The 26,793-nt window shown below is 55.2% G+C and overlaps 1 protein-coding gene across 5 annotated transcripts in view; it reads left to right on the forward strand.

The window, feature by feature from the left end:
• The window catches only part of NUDCD3 (NudC domain containing 3), an 83,754-nt gene extending 57,701 nt beyond the window's left edge, over nucleotides 1-26,053 (forward strand). For 2 of the 5 annotated variants that reach the window (XM_036990920.2, XM_036990923.2), the window contains exons 3-6: nucleotides 7,092-7,224; nucleotides 14,466-14,609; nucleotides 22,018-22,206; nucleotides 24,733-26,053. In XM_036990920.2, the coding sequence (XP_036846815.1) occupies nucleotides 7,092-7,224; nucleotides 14,466-14,609; nucleotides 22,018-22,206; nucleotides 24,733-24,843 (577 nt within the window). In that variant the 3' untranslated portion in view covers nucleotides 24,844-26,053. The remainder of the gene's footprint in view (nucleotides 1-7,091; nucleotides 7,225-14,465; nucleotides 14,610-22,017; nucleotides 22,207-24,732) is intronic. The other 3 variants (XM_036990921.2, XM_036990922.2, XM_036990924.2) reach the window with 3 other exon arrangements.
• The last annotated feature ends 740 nt before the right edge of the window (nucleotides 26,054-26,793 follow it).

Consider the following 26,793-nt stretch of genomic DNA (forward strand, 5'->3'; position numbering starts at 1 on the left):
TCAGAACAGCTGACATCTCTTTGAAGAAGTTGCTGTGGCTAACCAGGGCCAGGTAGGGCCAAGGTGCACTAGGAGAGCAGAGAGGTGTGGCCCAGGTCTGTGAGGTGCATGGGGGTAGTGCCTGGCCCATGCCTGCAGTTGTGGCTTCCCTCATCACTCAGCTGGCCCTTCTGCCCTGGTTAAACTGCCTCCCAGGTAGACGGCCACCTGTGTTGTGGACACATCCCCTGACTATAGGTACTGGAGGCTTGAGCCTTGTTTTCTTTAATCTGATTACCTCTCAGCTGGGCAGCCGGTTGGGATTCGAATAGTAAAACTGCTTATAACTTGTAACTGATTTTGAATGACTAGGAAATTGAATTAAAGGCTAATAAGAGTTTTCTGTTCTTAAATTGTTGTAGTTGTGGAGTAGATGATCTAACTTTTGTTTTAAAATGTATATTTCACATTTATATACTCATTAAAAATTGGAATGCCTCTCCCTTGTTAAAATAATTAACATGATTTAAGAAAAAGTCTCACTAACAAACTTGTATTTGTAGTAACTGAAGGAGTTTGTAGTTTCTGCTGGTTGCCCATCTGAGACAGACTGTCAGAGGTGGTCCTTCCAGAATATTCATGGGCATATTTTGGAGACTTCAGGTACCTTGCCTTATTTACTTTAGGAAAAGTTAGAATCATCTAGTATCTTAAAATGTTAACAACACAAAAATTTTTATTAAATCCAGCCTTCCTGCCAGTCTCCTGGCAGAGGGAACAGGTGCTAAGGAAGGAAGGGCACCAGCATCCTTGGCCTTCCTGGAGGAGGTGGCCACAGGCAGCCCCGTCTCCGGAGGCCCTGCTGTGCTCCTTGGCCAGACTTGGTTGTCCTGTGTGGACCAGCTTCCTGTATGACTGGCTGACCCAGAGAGGAGGCTCCGCAGGGCAGCCCTGGGTGGAGGCTGATTGGAATCAGACATGACACGTCCTCAGTAGAGAACAGGCCTGGTTCCCATGAGACCCGCCTCAGGAAGGCCTGTGAAGACAGCAGCTTGGCTATCGGGAAAGCGGAAGAGCGTGTGTCGCCCATACGCAGATGAGATTGAAGACCACGGGTATCGGGTGTCATTTGAACCAGGGCAGCCCTTGGAAATCCCTCGGTGTTGTCTCCTAAGGTGGGATAACTACCCCACTCACAGTGCACAGCCAGACAAACCCTCAAAATGAAGAGACGAGCTTGTGAACGCCTCTGAGCCCCCACCCTTCACTTCCCTCTGAGGATTCCTGTTTCTTTTCTTTCTCTACCCCCAGACGAGATTTTGTTGGTTTTCACTGGACAAATCCCAGACTCCACAAAGTTTCACCATACCTACTTCAGTAAAACAAGGGCTTAAAATGTAATGGAATTATCAAAGCTTGCAAACGTGGGATTCCTTATCACCATCTAATGCCATCTTGTGCGCATATTTTCCTGATTGTGGCAAATGCTTTTTTACAGTTGGTTTTTTCACGGTGGCATTCCAGCAGGTCCAAACACTGTATTTGGTTTCTCTGCCTTCTGATACTTAATTTGGAGTGATTTCCCTTCTATTTCATGCCATTTATTTCTAAAGGCACGTGGGGCTTGGTTCATTTCCCAGATTCTGGATGATGCTCCCTATGGCCTATGGATGGGGTGGGCTTGAGGCCCAGTGTGGAGCAGGACCACTGCAAAGAGGTCCTCACAGGAGGTGCCTGGCCTTTGTGGGCATTGGGGATGTTCTGGATCCTTCTGTGGGCAGACCCCCTTCAGCCTTCTTTTTCCCAGCATTCAGCGGCCATCAAGGAATGCCTCCCAGACTCGTGTTACAACGCTGTAGTTACAAAAGGGTGATTTTCCCCTTCCACTAGACCGTCTTCATTTATTACCTGGAATCCTAATAGAGGGACTTGGCTTTTCTGAAAGTGTGGTTCCTGCAGAACCATTTTTTAAATTTATTTTCAGACTGGGTGGTTTTGTGAGCTTGTGGACCTTCACAGCACGTCTATCAGTCCACTGTAAACGTCATTCTTTCTGACACTCGAATTATCCCATCTTTGGCAGCAGGAGTCTCCTGGGGGCTTGTGGGTACCTTTCATAGTACCCTCCTGGTCTTGCGTGCCATCCTCGCTCCAGGCGGGATTGGCAGAGGAGGGGAAAGCCGCTGACACAGGCTGACCATGGCCACTGCTTTCCTGGGGCCTGGTTCCTGGTGGGCAGGGATGCCAGTTGGCAATAGGTGATAAATTGGGATACCAGCTGTAGTAAAGCTGCTGACACCAGATTTAGAGAAACTAGGGTAAAAGGTGGGGCACACAGCATGTGTCCCTAGATATCCCAGAGGCCCAACAGTCTCCCCTCATCCGTGACAATTGCCTTTGAGTCTTGTGTCTGTAGCTGGACTTTCTGGTGGGGCATGCATGCAATGAGGGGACAATGACTGAGCTCCAGAGTGCATGGGGGACGGCGACCCCAAGTGTGAGGGGACTGGACTTGCCCTGTTTTGGCCTTCACATGTTTGCTTGTTTCCTGCTTTCAACCACTCTTGGCAATTGTACACCAGTTGCTTGGTTGGTGCCCTGTGGCATGTGGTGGGCCTTGCATGCCTTGGAAACAGGGCTTCTCACTGAGTGTCAGGAGGTGCCTGACTGCCAAGCCAGTGTGTAGGACCTGGTGGTGTTGCCCCCCTGCCTGGGGCCTTGGAAGCGGCAGCCTACAGGAGGGGACAGGCAGGCAGGCCTTCTCCCAGAGGCAGGAGCATTGGCAGGTCTTTATAAACCGTGGGTGAGGTGTGCTGCAGTGTGCTTGGGCACTGGCTCACGGGGCAGGGAGTGGGCCTTGGGCAGTCATGTGGCCTGGGGACACACATACCCCAAAGACAAAGCTCCAAATCTCCAGTGGCCATGGCTGCAGTCTAGTTGCAGATATGGGGCTGGTAAGATGAGAGGAGATAGGTAAGAGGGAGCCAGCCTGAGGCAGGGAGAGCCACATGTGTGCACACCCCACATGCTCACCACATGTGCACATGTATACCCTTGCAGCATGCACACATGGGCACGCACACATGCTCACGCACAAGCCCTAGTCCCTCCCACTGGGGGCCAGGAGTCCACAGAATGTGTGGCCAGAGCCTCCCCACCTTGGCACTGCTGAGGCTGGTTGGGGTGGCGGCCATAAGTCCTGTGGGGCCTGTGTGGGTTTGGGGGCAGGATGTCTGACCCAGAGCAGCTCAGATCTGGCAAGGGTCTGGTGAGGTGAGTCACTGCCAAGCCTGGAAGGGGCCTGAGGGGCACTAAAGCCCCTGACTTAAGGCCCATTCTAGAGCGTGTGCTGACTCCTGCATACAGCCTTTAAGTTGGGGCTGTGACACTGTCTTGCCAATGGGTTTCAACCCCGGGCAAGTTCGCTGTGGATTCAGTGTGACCAAAGAAATTGACAGCAAAACGTTCTTGGGGTGAAAGGGTTATACCTGTTCACTCAGAGTGAGTCTGCATGCAACAAGCCAGTCTCTGCTTCTGGGCCCCTCTGTCCACACAGCCATCCTCTGGGCCTCTCTGCACAGTCGTCCCACACAGCCATCCTCTGGGCCTCTCTGCACAGTCATCCCGTGCAGCTGTCCTCTGGGCCTCTGTCCTCGGCACTGCAACCACTCCAGCCTCTGCTCTGCTCTCCTGCAGCCTTGCAGTCCTGCCACCGTGTCACGCCCAGAGCACTGGGCTGAGCTCTTTTTATAGAGTCAACAGCCATGTATTGCCCACAGGTGTGCAGTGAGCTAGTCAACCAGAGCCAGGTGAGAATCCTGGCCCCAGGAACTCTCATTTTATCCACAGACATCTTTACCCACCACTTCTCGTGATTGTCACTGGCCAGTCCAGACTGGGAAAGGAGGGAGCCGTCTGGTTCCATGCAGGCTGTGCTGGCTTCCCTGTCATTCTTCACTCAGTCAGTACCCTATAGTCACTGGTGGCTGGGCAGACGTGGGCACTGAGGGAGGCCTGGCCTCTGCGTGCCTGCTAACTCACCCCTGCCCCTGGCCCTTCCCCACCCCGCCCTATGAAGCAGCTGGGATGGCAAGATGGAAGGAGGCTGGCGGCCAAGCACCTGCATGTGATGGGCTTGTTTTTACATGCTGTCAGCTGGAAATAGCTAACTTCATTTAAAGAGGTTGTGGATTCAGAGCATTAAAACAAGCCCCCTGCATGGTGCTGTGCTGTGCTAGGAGCAAGCCTCCTGGCGGTGAGCAGTCAGGCCCACTGTGAGCCCCATGCAGTACAGCCCCTTTTGGGGGCAGCCCATCAGGCCCCAGCCTTCAAGGGGGCTCCTGGTATAGGGGCCTGTTCTGGGTGAGGGGCCACATGAATGCCGGTGGGTAAGGGTCACCATGATGCAGTGTGGATAAAAAGAAGGTTCCTGTGGCCAGGGTTCTCACCTGGCCCTGTTTGGCAAGCTCACTACACAGGTGTGGCAATACATCGTTATTGATTCTATATAACTGCCCTGTGCTCTGGGTGACATGGTGGCACAGCTGCAAGTCTGCAGGAGAGCAGAGTGAAGGCTGGAGAGGTGGCAGTGCTGAGGACAGAGGCCCAGAGGACAGCTCTGCGGGCAGAGAGGCCCAGAGGCAGAGACCGGCTTGCTACATGCAGAGTCGCTCTGAGTGGACAAGATTTTAGTGATTGACCTGCCACCATGGAAATACAGTTGGGTTATAACCCTTTCACCCCAAGAACGTTCTACTGTCATTTTTTTGGTCACACTGAATCCATAGTGAACTTGCCTGGGGCTGAAACCCATTGGCAAGACATGGGAAGTAGCTGTCCCCGCTTGGGCTCCTGCTGGTGGGCCGGTGCTAGGCTGTGCTGGCCCTCACTGGGTGGTGTTGCATGCTTTGGGTGTCACACACTGGCCTCCACCCCCACCGTGTCCCTGCCTCAGTGCTCTTCCAGGAGTTCTCTGCACACTTAGTTCGTCTGCTGGGTGGGAGCTTGAAAGTGGAGTGGGTGCCATGGTGCACGGGAGCCACCCTGACTGCTGTGCTGTCTCCTGGCCTTGTTTTGGGGGTCAGGGCGAAGGCAGCCTGGGTGGGGCTACGGGGATTGCTGTCTCCTGTAGACACGATCTTAAAGATAGCTGCTTTCTTTTGGTGATGATGTGTCTGCACATTTGGGGAATTTGGATAATACCTGAAGGTACAAAAAAGAAAGAGTGCTACTCATTTTGCTACCCTGGCTGCCTCCTCTTACCCACGTGTGTTTCTTCCTAGGCTGTGGAGCTCCTGCTGCACACAAAGGCTGTGTGTCCTCTTGCAGTGGCGCAGCAAGCCCCCTCAGTCCATGCACATGCTTGCACCGGTCTCCGCCTCGAGCTTGCTTTGGCGCCCCTTCTCTGGGCTGGGACTCTCCTGTCTCCTTTGCCCCACAGAGGTCTGCCTGAGTGGGGAGTTTGGGTCTGGCTTCTGTTCCAATTTGTCAGAGCCCGGCTGCTGATAGTAAGTGCTGAATTCTGAGTCTCTCCCCTGCCCCAAAATACCACCACCAAGTGCCACAGACTGGCCACAGAGGCCCACAGAAGCCCGTCTTCAAGGCACTGCAGGCATGCGTCCAGTGCTGCGCATCCCTGGGCTGTGCTCCCTTCTTCACCTCCTCCGGCCTCTGGGGTGATCAGAGCTGTGGCTTCCCTGGCCTGTGGCTGTGGCCACGTGGCTACCTTCTCCTAGTGTCTCACCTTATCCCTCTGCCTGCACCTGCGTCCAGAGCTCCCTTTTTAAGAACATGGTCATGTTGGGGCAGAGCCCTAATGTCCTGATTTCAACTGGGTCACCTCTGTGAAGACCCTGTCTCTAAATAAATTCTGGGGTGCTGGAGGTTAGGACTTCACTTAGGACTTTTGGGAGTCTGGCCTGTAACAGCCATCAGTAATCAGGCCAGAGAACCTGAGATGTGATGGAGGCCCAGCCTCACAATGCAGGGTGTGCAAGGCACACCTGCAGAAGGAAAACATGTTCTTGTCCTAAAACTCCACCCAGAAAAAGTGTGTCCTCATTGCCACCTGACCAGAGGTGAAGGACCAGTGGTGTACATTTCTGACCCTTTTCTTCTGTTACCTGCACAGATGTTGACATGCACAGGTTTGTGTCTCTTCCTCAGCAGGCACACCCCCAGGGCTGGAGAAGGTGGCTGAACTACCCTGCTGTTGCCATGTCCATGTTCATAGGTGGGGCCTCCTCCACAGCCAGCTTTCTGTCTTTAATTCAGATCTAAAACTCACCATGATGTACTTGTGAGTGTAGACGTAATCTAGTGTGCATTCTGTCATTAGCACTGTTCAGTTTTATAGCAAGTTATTTCATCGTATTTTACTGTTGGTATCAGCTGCTTGGCCAGCTGATCTGCATCTGTGCTGGGCTGGAGTTCATGTGCGCGGGCTATGACTGATGGAGTTTTGGGCCTTCTCACACACACCACTTGCATCTTAAAACCCACAGTTCAGTGTGTTACCTGAGCTCTGTGCTGTTTACCAGGAAAAGGGGCTGAGGTTGGAGCAGTGCCGACGCTGAGCTGCTGAGTACTCATGTCGTCTTGCTTTCTTTGTTGGAGTGCAAGTGATACATAGTATCATGTTGGTTTCTGCTGTACAGCCCAGTGGGCCAGCAGTTACCCACATTACTAGGTCTTTACCCCCTCCAGTGTGGTTACTGTCTGTTGGCACAGGAAGATGTTACAGAATGGTTTGCTTTTTTTTAAAGACAGGCTCTGCCAGTTTATGAGAGACTAGGTACCCACATGCCCCAGAAGTTTACTAAGAAGGCCCATTGCTTAGTTGACTGGCCTGGTTCTAAGTTCGAGGAGGTGGCACTGGACCAGGCCATAGTGTGTGTGGACTGAGGTTGCGGACCTCCTGATCCATGCTGGCTCTGCATGCGGGGTCCTCTTGGCAGCTCGCCCTGGTTATCCCTGAGATCTCAGGGATGCTTGCGTAGGAGGATGCAGGGAACTCGCCTGCAGGGGGCATGACTTGTCCAGGACTTAGAGGTGCCCTGCCTCCCTACCCTGGTGTGGCCTGGGCTGCTGCTTCACTTCTTGTTCTCTCTCAGGGGACAGGAGCAGTTCCAGAGGAACCCCGACAGCTATAACGGTGCCGTGCGTGAGAACTACACGTGGTCGCAGGACTACACTGACCTGGAACTTAAGGTGCCAGTGCCCCAGCATGTGGTGAAGGGCAGGCAGGTAAGTACGGCAGCTCTGCAGCACCCATCGGGGTCCACGTGTCGGGGCCCAGTGTCAGGGCCATGGGCTGCGCCGTCCTCTCTGCCTTGTCTCTCCTCAGCCACAAATGCCTCCACCTGCCTTGTTAACCATGCTGTCCTGTGTGAGGCCGTGGCTGCCCTAGCCAGGCTGTGCAGCAGTTCCAGCAGTTCCTTACCTGCTGCCTTCAGTGTGACCAGTGTGCACAGAGCACCTGTAACATCGCACCTGTTCTGTCGTCCCATCAGCAGAGCAGAAAACTGCAGGTTCTGTGGTGATGAGTGGGCCTCCCATCCTGAGCTCAGCAGGGCAATTCCATGGAGCGGGGCCACACCAGGCTGGAGCTGTGATGTTACAGCTCATCTCAGTGAGCTTGAGTGAGTAGAAATGTAATCTTTTAGGGAGAGAGATGTCTATTCAGGAGCCTTGCTGGGAAAGACGTTATTGTGGGCTGTTGTAAATAGAACAGTCTGGCTTTAAAGGAAAATTTGTGTGTGACATGTAAAATGGGACACTGTGTTATTATAGTTGTCAATATCAGAAACTGCGGTGTTTGCCAGAAGCTGTACCCTTCATTTACTCTGCATGAGATTTGCCAGCCTGCAAAGTAAGGAATACCTTTCATGTTTTATAGATGAGAGACTGAGGCCGAGAGGAGCTGCCCAGTTGTCCTGGTTTATGTGGAAAACTAGTGCCGGGACAGTGGAGTGCTGTCTGATGTGCATGAACAACCCAGAAGCTGAGTGTGTGACGTGGGAGCCCGTGTGGCGTGTCTGCATCTAGCGCTCCTGTCCCTGTGCTTGCTCTGCAAAGAGGACTGCTGCTGGCTCCTTGCAGAGAAAAGGTCCCGGAGCATGGAAAATGGAGGCTGAGGGGCTTATGCACTCCCAGAAGTGACTGCCGTGTGAGGTGGTGCTGGGCCCTCTGCCTGGGTAGGCATGCGGAGCCACACTGGGTGCTGAGCTGCTCCGGGTGTCCTGTCCCTCATCCTGAGGCCCCGGCCTCTGTTTCTTTCCCAGCTCCCTGGCCTGCCCTGTGTGCAGGAGTCTGGGTAGGGCTGGGCAGCCTCTGGAAGACTGTGACTTCCTACCAGGTGAGCTGAATAGGACTCATTCTATGTGTAGCACAGACGATGGGGCCTGAGGCTTTCTTTAGATGGGGGCCAGCATTGGCCAGAGCAGAGCTGTCCCCTCATTTCTCCTTCCTCCCTCTTCCTGCCCCGTCCCAGGAGATCTCAGCAGGGCTCAGGGACCCCTGGCCAGGTGGACCACAGGGCGGACTGAGCAACCCAGGGTCACCCCCATGGGGTCCCACTTGAGACAGCCATGTGCCTCAGCTGCCATTGGGCCATGCGGGGCAGGCTGGCCTTCCCATTGGAGTGCTCTGCTGGCTGCTGCTAGGGGGGGTTTGGCAGGTCAAGTGCTGATTTTCATTTCCTTGTTCGGTAAGATTGTCTTGTATGCAGGTGGATAAATTATTAGAAGTGGCCATCACACTGCAGTACTTGGCTAAAAAATCACAGCTCCCTGGCACAGGGTCTCCATGAATTTCTGGAGCTTCCTCTGCAAGGACTTGTACCCAATCTAAAACTAATTATTTTCTATTTCTTTGACACAAGAGATGCAGGTTACCTGACATCTCTTGCTGTAATTCTCAAGCCTGTGGGAAGACTTGACATGGATGTGTGTGCTGGTAGCTCACGGTCTGCTCTGCCATAGGCGCTGTGCTCTGGGGGCCCTGCTTCCCTCCCACCCCATGGAGGGGCAGCCCCATGTGTCTCAGGTCAGGCCACACCTCTCTCTAGTGCATTTGCGTGACTTCTGAGATGGTAAGGCCAGCCCTGGGCTTGGCCCTTCCATGCATTAGACATTCCCCGCAGCACATACAGTCCCCAGGACTCGGGCAGGATGGCCACTCGAGCTGACACCCCAGGGCTCAGGCAGGGGCAGCCAGTGGCACACCAGCTCCGCACCTCCCGGGAGTGGCGGCTGGTGTCATGTGGGGCCAGACAGGTGTCTGCTTCACTAGCACCGCGGAGCCTGTTTCCGGGGCCGGTTGCTGCTCCGGCCACCCTCACAGGTGGTTTGGGTGCCCATGGATGAAAGGGTGGACACAACTTCTCCAGACTGTTCAGCCTGGTTTGCCCTGCAGCCAGTACTCCCACCCGGAGGTGTGTGGAGCAGCCTGTCTTTGTGACCATGGGTCGGAAGCTGGTGTCCTAGTGCTGGCATGTGGGGACACCCACTGACCTGGGTTACAGTAGTCTTGTTTCAGCTGCACAGTTGGATGTTTCTTTTCCTCCTTCAAAAGTGTTTTTTTTCCATGCCATTCTTTTTTGGGGGGTATACTTAACACATTATACTAGTCTCAGGAGTATAACATCATGATTCTTACTTGTGCATATTGTGAAATCACCCCCCAGTGAGTCTGGCTACCATCTGGCACCTCAGAGTCACAAATTTTTTTCCTTGTGATGAGAACTTTAGAGGTCTGCTTTCTCAGAACTTTCCAGTTCCATGTCATTCTGCAGCCTTCTTGGAAAACTTTGTGGTCTTTCCATGTCTTATTGATCTAAGCGTTTTAGCCATGCCTCACTTAAAAATTGGGAAAACATTTACTTTGCATCTCTTGGCCTTTGCTGGTCTAAGGGTTTTTGCTCAGAGGCACCACTTTCCAGCTGTGCCCTGAGGAACCTGTCAGCAGGGCTTATTTTGGGTTTTTGTCTGTGGCACCCATGAGACTCACCAGGACTGCAACCATGGAGGCAGTGGTTCAGCTGATGAAGGCACTGTGGGTGGCCCTGGGTCTGTAGGTAGCCCTGCAAGTGTGTGTGAGGCATGGAGTGGGAATGGTGGTCCAGGCCTCTCTCCTGCAGCCATGGCTGATGCTGGTGTTAGGAGAGCCCTGGCGTGCCTTGCTCACATCTTCTCTGCAGAGGAAAATTGGCCTCTCAGGTGCAGCAGGGGACAAACAGGGATGTGTGCAATGCCTGATGTCTAAGCATTCTTGTTGCACTGCAACCTTGTTTAAAAGAATCATTTTGCTGGTGAGCATAAAGAAAAAGTTTTCAAAATGAAGCTGTGGGCTCACGTGCCAGTGAAGTGGGTCAGTTCTTTGCCTCGCCCACTCTGCTCTTCTCAGGGTGGCATGCAGCCGGGAGAAGGGACTCCCCGTCATAATAGGGGTGTGCGTGCGATTGCCAGTGTCAGCAGGGCTGTCGTCAGCCTGACATTTCATTGAATCACAGGATTTTAATGCTGGATAATTGAACTCTGGAGACCATAAGTCTAATCTCTCATTTTGCAGAGGAGAAAGCTCCTGGAGATTTAAACCGCTGAGGCCCTAGATTGTCTAGTGAGATGTGATGGAGCTGAGAACAGTACCTGGCCCTGCCGGGTGTCTGATTGATAGTGATGCTGCACTCTGTCTCTGTCCCCATCGTGGGAGCTTTCCAGAATGCACTGATGTTCTGGGCATGTCTTGCATGGTGATGCCTTGTCCTGGAGCTTAATGGATCTGCTGGAATCTGTGCCGAAAGCTCTGTGACATGGTGTCGTCTCTTTAGTACACATTTAGGAAAAATGTAGCAAGAGTCTTTATCATATGGAACTTCTGCAAATAGAAAAGGCTAATAGGCTGCATTTATCTACTTCAAGTTTTTTGAATGCATAGGACATGTACCTGTACAAAAATTTAAAAATGCACTGTGAAAAGTGTCTTTCCTGCCTCTGTCCTTCTGTCCTGTATCAGCCCTGACTCAAACCTCATCTTACTAGTTTGGGGATATTTGGGCAAATACTTCCTTTACGTATAGAATCAGGCATGAATATGTATGACCACACCCCCACCTGTAGTACAGACGATATGTTCCCGTTCCCACTGTCAGCCCAGCCAGGGCTACTCTGGCCTCCTGTGTTTGCTGCCATGTCTCCAGTGCCTCAGCGGTGCCTGCCAAGCTGTAGGTCCCCAGTGAAGTCTCAGTAGGCCTAGGATTTCCCATGTCTTCTGGCTTGGGCTTCAGAACCCTGAGAGTGCCAGTGCCCTGAGCCCTCCAATCCCACCACTCCTTACACCCAGTGCCCCAGGCTGTGCTCTTGCCCTCTTCAAGCTGATCACTGAGCTAGTCCCCCAGTAATTGGCATTTAGGTTGTTTCCATCTTTTCCTACCAATGCCCTTTAGCAAATTTCATTTTGCATATACGTATCCCGTAGAATAGGTTGCATGAAGTGCAGTAGCTAGATTGAAATACATGTGGTATGAAAAGGTATTTCTACTTTCTGTAGGTTTGCTAAATTGCCCTCTGAAGGGATTTGAACTAACTTACATTCCCATCAATGACCTACAAGAGTCCTCTGTTTTCACAAATTTTTTGACACCAAATTCTTGAGTTTTGTATTTGGATAGGTGACAAGTAGCATCTGGTTATAATACAAATTTATATTTCTCTTCAGAGTAAGTTTGAGTGTCTTGTTACATGTGTCTTTCCTTTGAACTGGTTCTCTCTGCCCAGTTTCTGTTAAATTTTTGCTCTTTATTGATTTGTTTTGACTGGCAGTTGGGTCTTCCTCTCTTTTTTCTTCTGATTTTCTTGAGATGTGATTGACACGAAACACTATTAGTTTCAGGCATACTGCATAACCATAGACCTTTGTACATACTGGGAAATGCCCACCCCAGTAAGTCTCCTTAATATCTGTCCCTTCACAAGGCTCCAATTTGGTTTTTGCAATGAGAACTTTTAATTTCTACTTAGCAACATTCAGATGTGCATAAAGCATTGTTATTTGGTCACATGCTGTGTGTTGCATCCTCCAGACTGACTGTTCTCACATCTGAAGGTTGTATCTCTTGACCTCCTTCACCCTGGTCTCAGTCTATTTTGGTTTTCATCCTCATTTTGTTGTGTTGCTCTCTCAAAATGATATGTAGTAAATACAGGCCTCTTGAATGTCTTAAAATGTAGGTATTTAACCTTTCACTTCCTCCATGATCTGGGTGTGTACAGAATTCTAACTTCAGCAAGTTCTCTCAGAAGGTGGAAGGCACTGGCCGGTGTCTCACCAGGCTACTGACCCTAGAGTAACCCTTCCCTTTATGTTCTTCGTGAATGAAGGTTTTTTCTCCCCCTTTAGCACTTTCAGGACCTTAGCTACAGACTTAGTATTGTGAAATGTCGTGATTCTGTTGGAGTCATCTTTGTTTCTGCTCAGCCCTCAGTGGGTCCTTTCCAGTCTGAAGGCGTGTTTTCCTTAAACTTGGGGAGACTGTCTTGTTGCTGCGGTAGTTCCTGAACACCAGACTGATTGCCCAGATTGAACTTAGTCTCACCCTGACTTCTTTGACTTTGTCTTCCATCCTTTCTATTGAAAATTTAATTTTAGCCAGTTTTTAAAATTTTAAGTGTTTTTTTATGTGTAATTATTCTATTTTCATATTTTATTCTGACTCTATAGACAGAGTATCTTCTCAGATTTCTCTGAGGACATAAATTTGGAATATTGGAAAATTTCCTTTTTTCCTAATTAGCTCTGTTAATCTTTGTGTTTCTTTTTAACCTAAATCTTTCTTTTTATGCTGCTGGTTTTCCTTATAGGATGCTATGCTTATTAGTTCTCTGTTAGTTTTTTTATTTAAAAAGTTTCCCCATTACTTTGAGTACATGTGGTGTTGATGTTCTATGTCATGGACCCGAGGTCTGCTGCTTTCACACCGCGGTGAGCTGGGCCACTGGTCAGCTTGGTTCTGTGCACATGGGACCGGTGTGCACACGTCCCCAGAATGCAGGCCACTTTCCTTGGAGTGCCACTGCGGCTCTGGGCCACATGGTTGGTCTCCTGCCCAATCTGGCAGGGCTTCCAGTGTGCCATGGACTGACCCAGCTGCTCTGCCTGAGCACCTGCTAACTTGTTCCTGCTGTGATCTGCCCATCCTTCATCCCTACAGGGCTGTTGAGAGCTTGTCTGTCCTGGCCCCGCACCTCCTGGGCATAGCTCAGGGTTTCTCTTCGTGCTTTGTCCTGTGCCTCTGTGGGTCACGTCCTAACGCATCTCCTGTCTGGCTCCTCCACGGTGCTGTGGCTCATCACGGAGGAGCATGTGTTCCTTGCAGCTGGCTGGGCGGAGTTGTTTATAGTGTGCTTGGTGCTGGGAGGAGCCCCAGCCCAGTGCCCTACCAGGGAGCCCAGGTGAGGCCAGCAGTAGTAGGGACCCTTGTGGGGCACAGGGCCACTATGTGGCTGCTGCTGTACATCTTTGTGTGCAATGGCTTTGCAAAGCCAGCCAGGTGAGCAGTACACCTCGCTGAGGTGCAGGGGCAGGATGGTCGCCCAGGACCCCTTCCCCACCTGTGGGCATGAGTTCTCCCTTCACCCCAAAGCCTCTTGGTGGTGCTGACTCTGGGACATCACCCCTCCCTCCTGTCCTCTGTTTATGGGAGTTTGAGGCACCAAGTAGGTTACAGTAGCAGGTTCCGCTGGCGGGTATGGACTCTAGTTTGAAAATTCAGTGACTCCGAGGGTGTCTTTCCAAGGACTTCATAAGCATTTAATGAGCCCTTACTCAGGGACATGGGAGGGCCATCCCCAGACATGTGGACCCTGCCCACACCAGAAGGGCCCAGTGCTCCCACCCAGTGTCTGTTCACCCAGTGCTTAATGCCATGCAGATACCACCATGTAAAAGTTTTGTTATGATTTTGATAGTTTTTATTTTGATTTTATAATTTAAAGGAAAGTGAAACAAAACAGAAACAGGAGCTCTGTGTTCGCTCCTCCCCCCAGTGCTGATCTGCTGGGCACCTGCAGTGCGGCCCTGCTACCGCAGCCCTGGTGCAATCGTGTGCGAGCGGGAAGATGTCCCCAGTGCTGGGGGAGGACAGACACTGCCCAGGACAAGTGTCAGAGGACAGGGCAGCGAGCCCAGGCTGCAGGGGCTGGGCTTCTCGGAGAACAGAGGTGAAGTTCAGACCCAGAGGCCCTGGCCCTGCTCACTGCCCTGCTTGCTTTCACTGTGGGGTTTGGTCTTCCCTAATGGGAGAAGGGAGCAGCAGTTTCCACATGGTACCATGTCATGTCATGTGCCGAGACACATCTGCTAGCATGTTCCTGGAGGAGTACCCGTGCATAGGCTGCCTCTGCTGTAAATGTAGTGCCTGGCGACCCCCGGACGTATTCTTGCATGTGTCCTCTCCCATGTTGCAGTGACTATCCTGTGCTCTGCCCCAGGTCTCTGTGGCCCTCAGTAGCAGCTTCATCCGTGTGGCCGTGCTGGAAGCAGGAGGGGAGCACGTCCTCGTGGAGGGGAAACTCACCCACAAGATCAACACCGAGAGTTCCCTCTGGAGCCTTGAGCCTGGGAAGTGCATCTTGGTAAGCATGGCCTCTGCGTGAGTGCCTGGCGGGGAGTCAGCCCACCATGCTGCTTTGCAGGTGGTGTGTGTAGGTCCCCATTTTCTGCGTACAACAGCCTCAGTGGCTGGGGCCCCCCACCAAGCTCTCTGAGATGGGGGCTGTATCAGCAAGAAACTTGGCGTGCTTGGATGAAGGACTTCTCATACAGGCCACATGTGTGATCACAGAGGAGTCCTGGCAGTGGTGTCACCCCTGAGCACAGCTGTGCTCAGCAGGCCATGGCCCCTCAGTGCCAGGGGCCTCCATTCCCCGCTGGTGGGTGCTGTCTGCAGCCAAACCAGATCAGTTAAAGATTAAAGGCAGGTTGAATTTTACGGAGCCAGTCTAGAGGTTGCAGTAGGCAACAGCTTCAGACAGGCTGGGTTCCCTGACAACATGGACCTCAGCTGGTTGGGACCAGCCAGAATCCAAGCAAAAGAGAGCTCATGTATGTCTTTGTAGTATCTTCGGTGGTTCCGTCCTCTGTCATCTGGAAGGCTGCCTGCGACAAAGGGGGCTCACACATGGGGTTCACTCACTTTCCCTGCAGGGCACATGGCCAGGGTCTGGAGAAAGGGCAGAGGTGAAGAGGAAGAGGCACAGTCTATGGACAAAAGCCTTGGGGTTTAGGCAGACACACTGTTCGTGTGCAAGAGGTGAGACAAGAGGAGGGGGCTTGAGTTTCGATTTCATATACAGACATGCCTCCTGTGGGGGTGGGTGCCCAGGCTGTCCTGCCTGGTGGGACACCCGAGCTGGTGAGACAGAGGGGATCCCAGCACGCCTCTGTGTGGCAAGGACACTAGGCGGCAGAGCACGGCAGGGCTCAGCCCCTTTCCGTGACCTTCATGCTCCCTGCCCCCCAGTACACCTGAACCATTAGGCTATAGCCACACCATCTTGTCCCCAGTTCCTATCATTTGCAAAATGCCTTCATGGTCTCTTGGCCTTGTTTACTCTTCAGAGGGTGTGTGAGGTGGAAAGCCAGGGTCATACTACACCGCGGCCTACCAGGGTCATGGCACAGCTGGCGAGAGCCTCCAGGTTGTAGTTGTGACAGCTTGCTTGCCACACAGATGCTGGCCAAGGGAACGAAGTCCCAGTCCTGGGTCACTGCACCCCTGTGAGGGGCTCCTGGGAAGCCTTGACAGTAGTATGTCTTCCGTCCGGTAGCCCGTGTCCCTGCTGGGGGCCAGCTGGTCTCTGACACTGCGTAGCCGCTTAGTCGGGCTCCTCTCACTTTACGTGGCTCCTGCTGCAATGTGGCTGCCACCAGGCAGCTTGTCTAAAAATTTTCATTGACAGAGGTGCCATACTACCTTTCATGGCTTTGTGCGCTTGTGTCTGGCCATGGCCAGAGTATGAACCCCTTGCAGTTAGGGTGCTGTTTGCAGACCCCTGGGCCTCCCTCTGTGCAGAGCCTGGTGATGCTGGGGCCTGCAGGCTCGAAGGTCCAGGGCTGGGAGCATCCCTCAGGCCACTGTCCCTTTCCTTTCTCCTGCTGAAAGGCGCCCTGGACAGGGTAGACATAGGAGGGCTGGTAGCATGTGGGAGGAAGCCTGCTGACCTTGCTGAGGGTCCATGCCTGGGTGTCTGGCTGGCTGTCCAGTCATGTGCCTGGGCCCTATGGATATCATAGGCCCCTTGGGACCCAGCCTCGCCATGCCCTGCCTGCCTTTTAGATTTCTAGCTTGCTTCTACCCAGCACCTGCTGCTCCAGAAGTTAATTGAACAGCAGAGCCCACAGTGGGCATTAGGGCACCTTCACTGCCCCTGAGCATGGCTTCTGGGTTAGCGTCCCCACAAGCCGGCCGAGCCATGCAGAGCCTGTGCAGGGGCTGTGCAGGGTCCTCCCGTGGTCACCTGGAGCAGCTCTGCCCCTCAGTAGAGGGCGTCATGTTGCAGAGACGTGGAAGGGCTTCCAGAGCATCGTGTCCCCTGCATCGAGCACAGCCTGTGTGCCCCTGGCTGCTCCACACAGCCCCCATCTGGGAGGCTGTGCCAGTGTTCTGCAGACACTGCTGTTCCCAAAACCTAGGCATGGTGTGCTCTCTGTGCAGTTGTGGGTGGCCTTTGGAGCCATGGATCTGAGATGATGCCGTAGCTTCATGAGCACATCATTTTGGTGCACAAGGACCCCGTTTGCATTGGCTGCAACGAGCAAGTGCTGCCTCCCTTGGTGAGTGCGGCTCCCGGGCCTGCTCTGTGCCCAGTGCCGTGCACTGGCTGCTGCCTGCTGCCTGGTCAGCCCCCAGGACCACCACCCTGTCTTCAGCCTGGGGTGGCCTCAGCTGGTTGAGCCCTGGACATTGGTTGGGCCAGGCTCTGTGAGGGGCACCGTCATTGCCACCACAGGGAAGTCACCAAAAGCCTGCCTCCCAAGGCTGAGGTGGGCTGGAGAGGGCCCCAGATGTCTCTTCCAAACCCCAGAACCTGTAAACGGGACCTTGTTTGGAGAAAGGTCCTTTGCAGCTGCGACAGGCGAGGATCTTGAGATGGAGAGGCCATTCTGGGTTGTTGGGCCTATCTCCAGTGGCAATGCCTCATGAGGGAAGGGGGCTATAAGGCAGAGTTGACACAGATGTGGGCTGTGGGAGGCAGTTAGCCGTAGCCTGTCCCCAGAGCCTCTGGAGGAAGCCCAGCCCCGCAGCACCAGTGTGTGGGCTCTGGCCTCTAGGCTGAGAGTAGGGTGCCTCGTTTGGTGCCTGGTGTTCTCTGCTTGCTTAGGCTGCACAGGCCTTATGTGACAGGATGGCTATGAGGTCCCTTGGGACAAGAGCATCTCGGGTACCTGTCACCCCACCGGAGTCCCCGGTCTGAGCCTCTAACACCCAATAAGCATGCCTCACTCCCACGCGCCCTCCTCGCTGAGCCTGGGTCAACATCAGACACGCCCGGCAGGCTTTCTGAGCAGGCAGAGGTGGCAGCTAAAAGCGGGTGACAGTTCCTGCCTCCCTCCCTCCCACGCTCCAGAGTTAACTGAGGCTTCTCAACTCTCAGGCAGGCTCCTTTCTTGGTCACAGAGACATGAAGCCAGTGCCTCCCCAGAGTCTGTCCCAGAACTGCATCTGCTGCTGTCCTTGGGGCTGGCAGCCCTCAAGGCCATGGGGATCTGCAGGCAGTGGCCTTGAGGCTGCTGCTCAGATGGCTGTAGGTGAGGCCATGCTGGTGTGTACGGGAACTTGGGCAGAGAGGTTGGCCCAGCAGCTGCCATGCCTGTAGACCTGCCTGCCAGGCCTTTATGCTCACTCAAGTGTCTGCCTCTCCAACTGGAGTGTTTTGTACAAGCCTGCATCCCTACTCCTGGTTTTCTTACTTACTTACTGATTGTTTCCTTAAGTGCAGGTCTGAAAGTGGAGTTCCAGGATGGCTGCGGTCCTTGGCTGCTGTACAGGCCCTAGGTGGCCACTGCGCTCCCATGATAGCCCCTGGCCCCTGGCCCTTGGGCTCCCTGTAGGTTTCTGGGGAGGACATATGTTTCCTGTGAAGCTCTCACTGCCTCTGTGCCCTTGTGTGGCCACTGGCCTCAGTGGCCACCATTATGGATTCGTACCATCATCTTCATGAATGTGGCTTAAACAGCATTAGCATTTTGGCAAAAGCCACAAAATTGGTCCATGGAATGAAATGTGACCCTTTGTCTCCAGTGCTCACATCGGCCAGGACCCTCGGCATTCCTCGGAGTGGTTAGATCCTGGGTGTCCCCCCCAGCCCCTGGTCCCAGTGGGGAGGAGCTGAGGCTTGGGGTGTGGAGGACTAGTGGCCTGAGGCAGCACGCTCCAGCAGCGTTCTGGAGAAGGCGCCCAGGAAAGAGAAGGCACATACCGGGCAGAACCAGCATCCTGTGTGCCCAGCAGCCCGGCCCGTGTGCCATCCCTCCATCCCACCCAGGACCGCTGTTCAGCTATGTCACACTTGGCTTGTGGGGCCTCTGTTGCCCTCATGCACCATGCTGTTCCGTCTGGCCCACACAGTCAGCGCTTTAATTCTCAAGCTTAAAACATGAGTTAGCAACAAAAACCCAAGGAGCTCTCCCTTAACAGGGCTGCCTCAGAGAGTCCTCAGGTCAGTGGTCTGACTTGGTCTGCGGCCCCTGCAGAGGAGTCTGAGGAGAGCAGTCCTGTCATCTGTCCTTGCCCCCATACGCCTCCCACTCTGCTTGCCTATGTCTCCTCAGCCCAGATGCACCCTGTGGGCAGCTGTGGGGAGCCACTGACCTCCCAGGCACGTGGCCTCTCTGTGGGGTGCTGCCACAGGGGCATCACCACATGGACCAGGTGCTGAGGCAAGCTAAATGAGTTCCTAGGAGGACATTTAGGGGAGCTGTTTCACCAGCAGCCTGGGTTTCCCTGGGAAGCTGATGCTGGGTCTGGGACTTGGTTGGTAAAGGAGCCTGGAAGAAGGCCACGGAGATGGGGACATGTTCCTGGGTCATGGCAGCTGCCCTGACCGGCTCAGCTGAGACAGTGACACCAACAAAACTAAGGACAGGAGCAAGACCATTGGGACACTACAGGGGCTGGAAGCAGTATTTCCGCTGTCCTGAGGAAGATGGGGTCAGGGAGGGTGCCCTGGGTGTTCTCCCTGGGAGGTCATGTCCCTGGGTTCAATGAGGAGGACCAGACAAATCCCAAATGAGGAGCAGTCTTTAAAAACAAAACCCCTGAAGACAAGCGGTGGAGTGTTCAGATAGAAGGGGATGAGACCAGTGAGATGCAGTCAGGACCCCGGACTGGGACCCCGAGTGGGAGAGAGGGCGAGCTGAGGGCTTCCTGTCAGAGTCTTCAGGAGGGCCACTCACTCTAATGTTAGGGTTCAGAAAAGTAACCTGTAACTTAGTGTGGCTCCCATGGACCCTGACACACAGCAAGCAGGGGATAAAGCCGAGGGGTGGCCTGTTAACAGTGGGCTAATGTAGGGGAGAGGTGTACAGGTGGACATCTGAGATTCCAGATGAAATGTCCGAAAGTGGATGGCAGGTGAGTGACAGCCACCCGCCCGTAGGGGTGGCTGCTGGGAGTCAGCAGTGCCAGGTGCTAGCAGCGATGTGGGAGGAGCTCCTGGAGCCCTTCATCTGCACGTGGGTGTGAAAACAGCATTCTTAAAGCTAAGCATGCCTTACCAGGCAGGCACCCACCGAAGGGAACGGAGGGTGCAGCTGCACAGAGGCCTGGCACAGGCTCGCAACTACTGCTGTCAACCTGGAAACACCCCACCTCCCTCCTCAGGTGCCCAGCTAGGCATGCCACAGTCCACCATGTCAGGGAGTAACTCCAGGCACACAGGTGGCCAGAGTCAGAACTGCCACACTCAGAAGAGCAGCACATGGGGCTGTGGCCATGTGATTCCGTGAGCTACAGGCAGCAGCCATCCACAGTGGGGCTGAGTGTCAGGCTGCGTGTCTGTCAGAACCAGGACACCCTCAAAGGGATGGGCTTTACTGCCAGCAGAGCCAAGCTTCCACAGACCTGACAGGATGAAACAGAATGTTAAAGACTGAGATCAAGTGTTACACCACCAGACTGCTTGACCTGGTGTCTCCTTTAGACCTGGACACCTGAGTTCCATTCCCACAGCACTTCCTGGGTCCCCTTGGCCTACTGTGGCATGGAGGGGCATGAGGCCATCACTCAGGGTGCCGGATGCTGGGCCTGCGTCATGGGGCCTGCCATATGAAATGCCCAGAACAGGTGCTTTCTGGTTGCCAGAGCTGGGGCTGAGAGGGTGTGCAAAGTGGTGGCTCCCAGCACCAGGCCTCCTTTTGGAGACTGAAAGTGTTCTGCAACCACACAAGGTGAACGTGCTAACTGTACTGAACCATTCACTTTAAAACGGTTATTGTGTATTACATGACTTTCAACACCATCCCCCCGCCCCCCACCCCAAATTGTTTTTTTGAAAAGGTGCCGGGCTCATCTTGACCTTGTTGGTTTTGCACAGTGCCTGTGGACTCACTCCACAGACCCAAGGGGCACATAAAGCAGGCCCATAGGCTCAGCCCTGCCGTGTCCCCCAGCTGTCAGGCCTGGTGCCATGTGCACCCACCCAGGAAACCCTGTGTGTGGTTTGTGCAGAAGGGACCAGTCCAGGAGCGCTGGGTGGCCATTCATGGCTGCTGCCCTCTGCATGGCGCTGGGGGAGGGGGAAAGCTTGGACTTGGAGGTGGCACAGTCAGTGTCTTATGGTCAGTGTGTGTCCCAGAGATCCCAAAAGGTGCCGGCCACAGAAGACCTGGTAAAGTGAGCACGCAGGGCTTCCTCGGCAGGGAAAACTCTTCTCCATGTGGGATGTTGTCTTTGCACCCTGGTAAAGATCTGGAGCTCGGCAGCCTGGCAAGTCCTGGATATTGGGGTCTCTGAGGTCCAGGTCAGTTCACCGCATGTGAACTGGAGTCAAGTTGGCAAGAGCTGACCGGATGGGGCATCTGGGAACTGGAAATTTACCCCAGATGTAAAGCGCAGTGCTGGCAGAGTAGAGAGTCGGCCATCCTATAGGGTGGGCAGGTGGGTAGGGCATGCTCAGGACCCACCAGGACAGCCAGGGGCTCTTGGCGCCTGTCCTCGGCCTGTGCGCCAGCGGGGGCATGTTTCTGCAGTGCACTCATGCTGATGATGTTATGCCATACCTGCACTTATCTGGAGGTTCTTGTGGGACCTGCTGCTGGTCCCTGCATGCCCCTGCTCACTCTGGGGATTGACTAGGCAGGCCCTTCCCAGTGCTCGGGCAGCCTGTGAGCACTGGGGCTGATCTCAGGACCTGTGAGTGACATCTGCTGGAGGCACGTGGTGTCCTCAGGGGCTCCACCTGTGCGCGGGCTAGTTCTGTTTCCCTTGTCACAGTTGCTACTGGCCAGCAGCCCTCCCCGTGGTGCTCCCTTCAGTGGGAACTGCTCTGGCTGTTGGCTCTTCACCTATACATGCCTCCCTCCCATCTAGGTTTGACTGGGGGGGTCTCATCCCAGCAGAGAGCAGGCAGCAGTAGGGAGGGTGGGCACACAGCCTGTCAATTCTTGGAGAGGTTTCCTGATGAGCTTAGTCACTAGCCATGGGGAGGGTGCACTGGGCCCTCCCCACGTGGTCCTGGCCCTGTGCGCTTGGCTCTGACTTCAGGCTCGGCCCTGGTATTGTGTTTCTTTTTCCACATTGTGGGTCCCATCTCTGAGCTCGTGTGCCCCTGGACCCCCACTGGGGCTGCAACATGAGGCTGGGTGGGTGGTGCTTTCCCTGACTGGGAGGAGTCACCAGCAGTGCAAGACTTGGTCCCTGGGTCCCAGGAGCCCTAGGAGATAGGACCAGGCACTGCACTTGCAAGTCAGAAGGGTCACAGGTGGGGGTGAGCCAGTGGTCCAAGTGAGCTGGGGCACTGCCCCCCTGTCCTGTGTGTCCAGGTGAGCCTGAGCAAGGTGGGCGAGTACTGGTGGAGTGCCATCCTGGAGGGTGAAGAGCATATTGACATCAACCAGATCAACAAGGAGCGCTCCATGGCCACAGTGGGGGAAGAGGAGCATGCCGTGCTGGACAGGCTCACCTTCGACTACCGCCAGAAGCTACAGGGCAAGCCTCAGAGCCATGAGCTGGTATGGCCTCAGCAGTGGGTGGGGGCTGGGGGCTGGGGGAAGGCGGTGCAGCTGGCAGCTGGGCCACCTGTCCAGGCAGCCCTTAATGGGGAGAGCCGGGTGCGCCCTTCTGGGGGCCCTGGAGTCTGGCCACAGGGCCATGGAAGAAAGTCCTTCAGAGTCACTGGAATGCCAGAGCCCGAAGTGCATGTGGCTGGTGGCTGTGGGGATAGGAGGAAGCCAGTGTGACCCTGCTGGTGGCAAGAGGAGGACGCTGGTGTCTGTGGACCTCTGTCTGGTTCGGTAATCCCAAGAGAGGCTATTCAGGGAAGAAAGGTTGCTTTTCTTGGGTCATTCTTAGCTTCCTGTGTCCCATGTGAACCGCACAGGGAGTTCACAGCAGTGGCAACAGGAGCAGCGAGTCCAGGCCTGGCTTGGCACCACAGTGGTCCAGTGGCTCGCTTCTTTGTGGGTCAAAGTCAGAATCCCTTGCTGTCCACATTCTCTCTGGGGTCTCCCTTCGGCTCTCTTCTCCTCCCTTTGCGATTTCTGTGAATGTCTTGGGACCCTGGCCATGGAGTGCTCTTGCACATTGATGGTTGGTCCTGCGAGCCTCTAGTAGCCGTGGAAAGGCAGCTAGTGGGCCCCTCCCACAGGGCAGGTTCTGTCGGCTGGGTCGTGGACTTGGCTGGTGCCCCTCGGAGGAGGGTTGAATTTTAAGTCACAGAATGTTCTAGGGCCCCACAGCTGCTCAGGCCCAGGGCTGGGGCTTGAAGCCTGAGCTGGTTCCAGGCCTCTCAGTCACTCCTGCCCCGAGTCTGAGTCTTGGTCTGGCCCCCAGCCCCTTTGGGCTCACAGGGTTTGAGGCTAGGAGTAAGGCTGACCATTGTGTGTCTGGCTTAGTGGCTGAGCCGCTGGGCACAGCCGTAGGAGTGAGGTTGTCCCACCGCAGGTCTGGGAGCACTGTAATTGCCACGCTAATTGCCATGCCATGCTTCTTGTGGCCTCTGGGTCCTGGCCTTGTGGGAGGGAGGTGTAGATGGCCACAAGGGTGCAACGTCCCCACTGGAGTGGGCAGGCAGTGAGCGCAAGGCCGAGTGGCAGAAGGCCCTGGCTGAGGCCCAAGGCCAGGGTGGGGAAGGTTTCAGAGAAGGATCCTGAGGGCCCTGTGGTCTCATGGGAGGACTCTATGGTTCGGGCCCAACGGGTTCCAGAAAGACCTGCCATGTGCTGGCCACAGGGGAAGCAAGGGCTTAGCCGAGTGGCACCCTGAGGAGACCTGCAGTGGACACGTGAGACCCAGGGTTGCCCCCACCAGCTGACCTGGAGGGCTATGAGTTTCCCCTTGTCTTGCCTGGAAACAGTAAAGGCCCAGCGTCTCAGGGCCATGGTAACTCAGGCTGGAGTGTTCGAGGTCCCATCTCAGTGCCAGCACTGAACTCACCTGGGCTTGGGGTCAGCAAAGGCCATGCGTGAACAGCTAGCCCCTTGGGGGAATCCACATGGACCTTCGTCAGCACATGGGCCGTGGGGTAAGCACAGTGCGGGAAACAGATGTGGATCTGAATGGCCTGGGAGCTGAGGGGCCCTGCTGGCAGGGCTGGTTTGGCCTGGTCATGTGGGTGTGGGCGCAGGCATGGTAAACTGTTGGGTGCTGAAGTCTGTGCAGCCACATCGGGTGGAGGGTCAGCAGGACCAGGGTGGCTCACGGAGGGAGGAGGCAGCACTGGTGCCAGGGCCTGTCCTGCGCAATCATGGCGGCGAGGCCGTGCAGAGTGTCACATCACACTGGGGGCTCAGGGTGGGGCCCACGCAGAGCTAACCAGGATTCGGGTGCTTGGATGGGGCCATGGGAGAGCAAGACCCAGGTGAAAGGAGCTCCCTGGGGTGGCAGCAGGTGGGCGCCGGGCAGGTTCTCTTGAGCCTTTCCCGGGGCCCAGGCTAGGAGCAGTGTTGCTCAGCATGCCCTTGATACACTCCTTGCTGCTGCCCCTTGGGAAATGCCAGAAAAGGAGGCCCTGTCAGGAGTCCCAGAGCCCCATCACACTCCAGGGCCTTCCCATCCGCTCGGTCTTGTCAGCCCTGGGACCAGAGGGCAGCAGGGCCTTGCCCCAGGGGAGCTCCGCCCTGTGGTCAGAAGGAAGGGGAGGTGGTCCTCATGGTCCCCAGCCAGCATGTTGGCAGGGCCACAGATTGGCACAATGTCCTGCAGGCTAAGCTGCCTGCTGCTCTTGGAGGCTGGGTGATCCAGACAGGCTGCTTGCTGGGGTGGCTGACCCCATGGCTCTGACCCCACCAGCCAGGGTCGTTGGGGGCCTTCCTACCCTGCAGCCCATTAGCCCCCTGGGGTTTTGGACATATCCTGTGGGAAGGGACAGCAGCTGAACCATGAGGGTGGCCAGTATACGGCTGGTGACAGGCAGAGTGTTGGTGCATGGGAGTATCTGTAGTGACTCTCCGGTGGACCTCCAGTGGAGGATGCACAGCAGGACCTGCCTGGGCATGCCGGTTGGCGGCCCTGCTAACCTGTCTGTTTTCTGTTTGTAGAAAGTCCATGAGATGCTGAAGAAGGGCTGGGACGCTGAAGGCTCTCCCTTCCGAGGCCAGCGCTTTGACCCGGCCATGTTCAACATCTCCCCGGGGGCCGTGCAGTTTTAATGACTGCATGTGTGAGAAGGAGGCCACACCAGCGGGGAGGTGGGGCCTGCTGTCCCTTGGCTCCCTCCTGCCAGGGACTCACTCATCTCTGTACCCTTCCTTCCAAGGTGGACCCAGCCTGCTGGCCCTGTACCCCCAGATAGTCCCTTGTCCCTGGGCAGAGCGGGCAGGCCCCTGCCACCTTCAGCTGCTGCACTGTCTGCTTGCTTGTCTTATGCTGGGGGTGGGTAGTGGGCACTCAGGGCAGTTTGGGAGGCCCCAGCTGAGCTCAGGTGGAGCAGCAGAGACTGGGGGCCTGGCAGCCACTCCTGGGTGCAGGGAGCAGGGCCCGTCTGTCCTCTGACCGGCTGCTCCGCTCCCACCTGATCCCCACGGGATCAAGGCTGTGGCTTATGGACAGCCCCCCAGAGGCATGCAGCAGCCCATCCCACTCTGGCTGAGCCCAGGCCGGGCTGCATGGAGCTTGCAGCTCTGCTCTACAGAACCAAAACCCCTGTCCTTCTGGCCCAGGCCTGTTGCCAGGACCGAGCAGCTGACCTGCCTGTAGTCACCTTGCAGTCTGTACCTGAGAACCAGCGGTTGTGGGCTCTGCTGGCTGGGGGTGGTCCCTGCAGAGACATCACCTTCTCCTGAGTAGGTGGAGGCTGCTTATCACAGTTGTGTGGGGCAGGTTTCTGGCTCACATGGCAGTTGTCAGTCCTGTGAGAAGTACCCCTAGGTCCCTAGGAAGGATTTGGTTACCATGATGCCACTGAGGGAGGTGCAGATGCTGGCAACTGGTGGGAGCCCATGGCGGGCAAAGAGCTTGCTGTCTGTAGTCTTCACGGAGCAGCCAAGCCCTCCTCAGGGCCCCCAGGACTTGCACACCCATTCACGTGTCAGTGGGTCTCGTGGTGCACGTCTGTGAGACCCATCCTGATGTGTCTGACCCATCCCCTGGCCGCCTGTGGGGTTCTCCCTGAGTGATAAGGTGTGGGGTACACTCTGGGTCAGTTGTCTACCCACCAGGGTGGCTGCACCCCAGCTCAGGTCTGACTGTGGACATCACTGTTGGCCTGGGCCCTGGAGCTGGCGCACTCTGCCTGTTTTCTCTCTCCAGACGCAGCAGCAGAATGTCTCTGACCCAGTCACTGAGGCCAAGGACAGCCGGGTGCCAGCTGTAAAGTCACCCGTCTCTGGCATTGGTTTGCAATAAATCTGTATTCGAGCACTCCAGGGTCTGTGTGTGACATTTGCTGATGAGATGGGTCTGTGTGTGGTTGCTACCCAAACTCCAGCTGTGAGGTCCTCGGACTACTGACAGGCAGGTGCCAAAACAGAAGCACTGAGTTGCCAAGCAGCCTGCACGTGGGTAAGACCTCAGTTTTCAGATGCAGAAGCCTCGATTGGGAAGAAGGTACAGCCCTAGGGTCTCTGTCCATCTCCAGCAAGTCCTGACACCAGAGTGAGCACAGGAGTCCACACACTTGAGCCACAGGGCCCTTGGTGCCCCATTCAGCTGGGCTTGCCTGTCTGCCCGCTGTGTGCACAGCAGGAGTCTCTCGGGTCCCTCTCCCTAGGCCCAGGCCCCAGTCCCAGGCAGTGGGCAGCACCCAGCGGGTGCTTCTGAAGCAAGTGAAGAATGCTTTCCTTAAGCACGCCCCTGGAACGCGGGGAGGCCAGTTGGGTCGAGGAGGCACTATATCCACTGTTTGCCCCAGAGGGTATGGACAGGGTGTTCTGTGCAAATGTGTTGGGGGGCAGCAGCTGCTGTACAGACCTGCTCGCAGCCAGCAGACTCACATCCCCCTCATCTGCTCCCAGGTGGGCCAGCTGTAGGGCACAGCCGAGGACAGGGTGGCTCATGTCTGAATAGAGAGTGAGGGTGTGGGTGCAGCACCAGCCAGCCCTGGGCCAGTGAGCTTCCAGAGCAGAGCAGCTGCCCACAGTGGTGTACACCTGGGGCCCGTT

The sequence above is a fragment of the Manis javanica genome, chromosome 6 (genome assembly GCF_040802235.1).
Source record: "Manis javanica isolate MJ-LG chromosome 6, MJ_LKY, whole genome shotgun sequence".
In the NCBI taxonomy this organism is placed as follows: domain Eukaryota; kingdom Metazoa; phylum Chordata; class Mammalia; order Pholidota; family Manidae; genus Manis; species Manis javanica.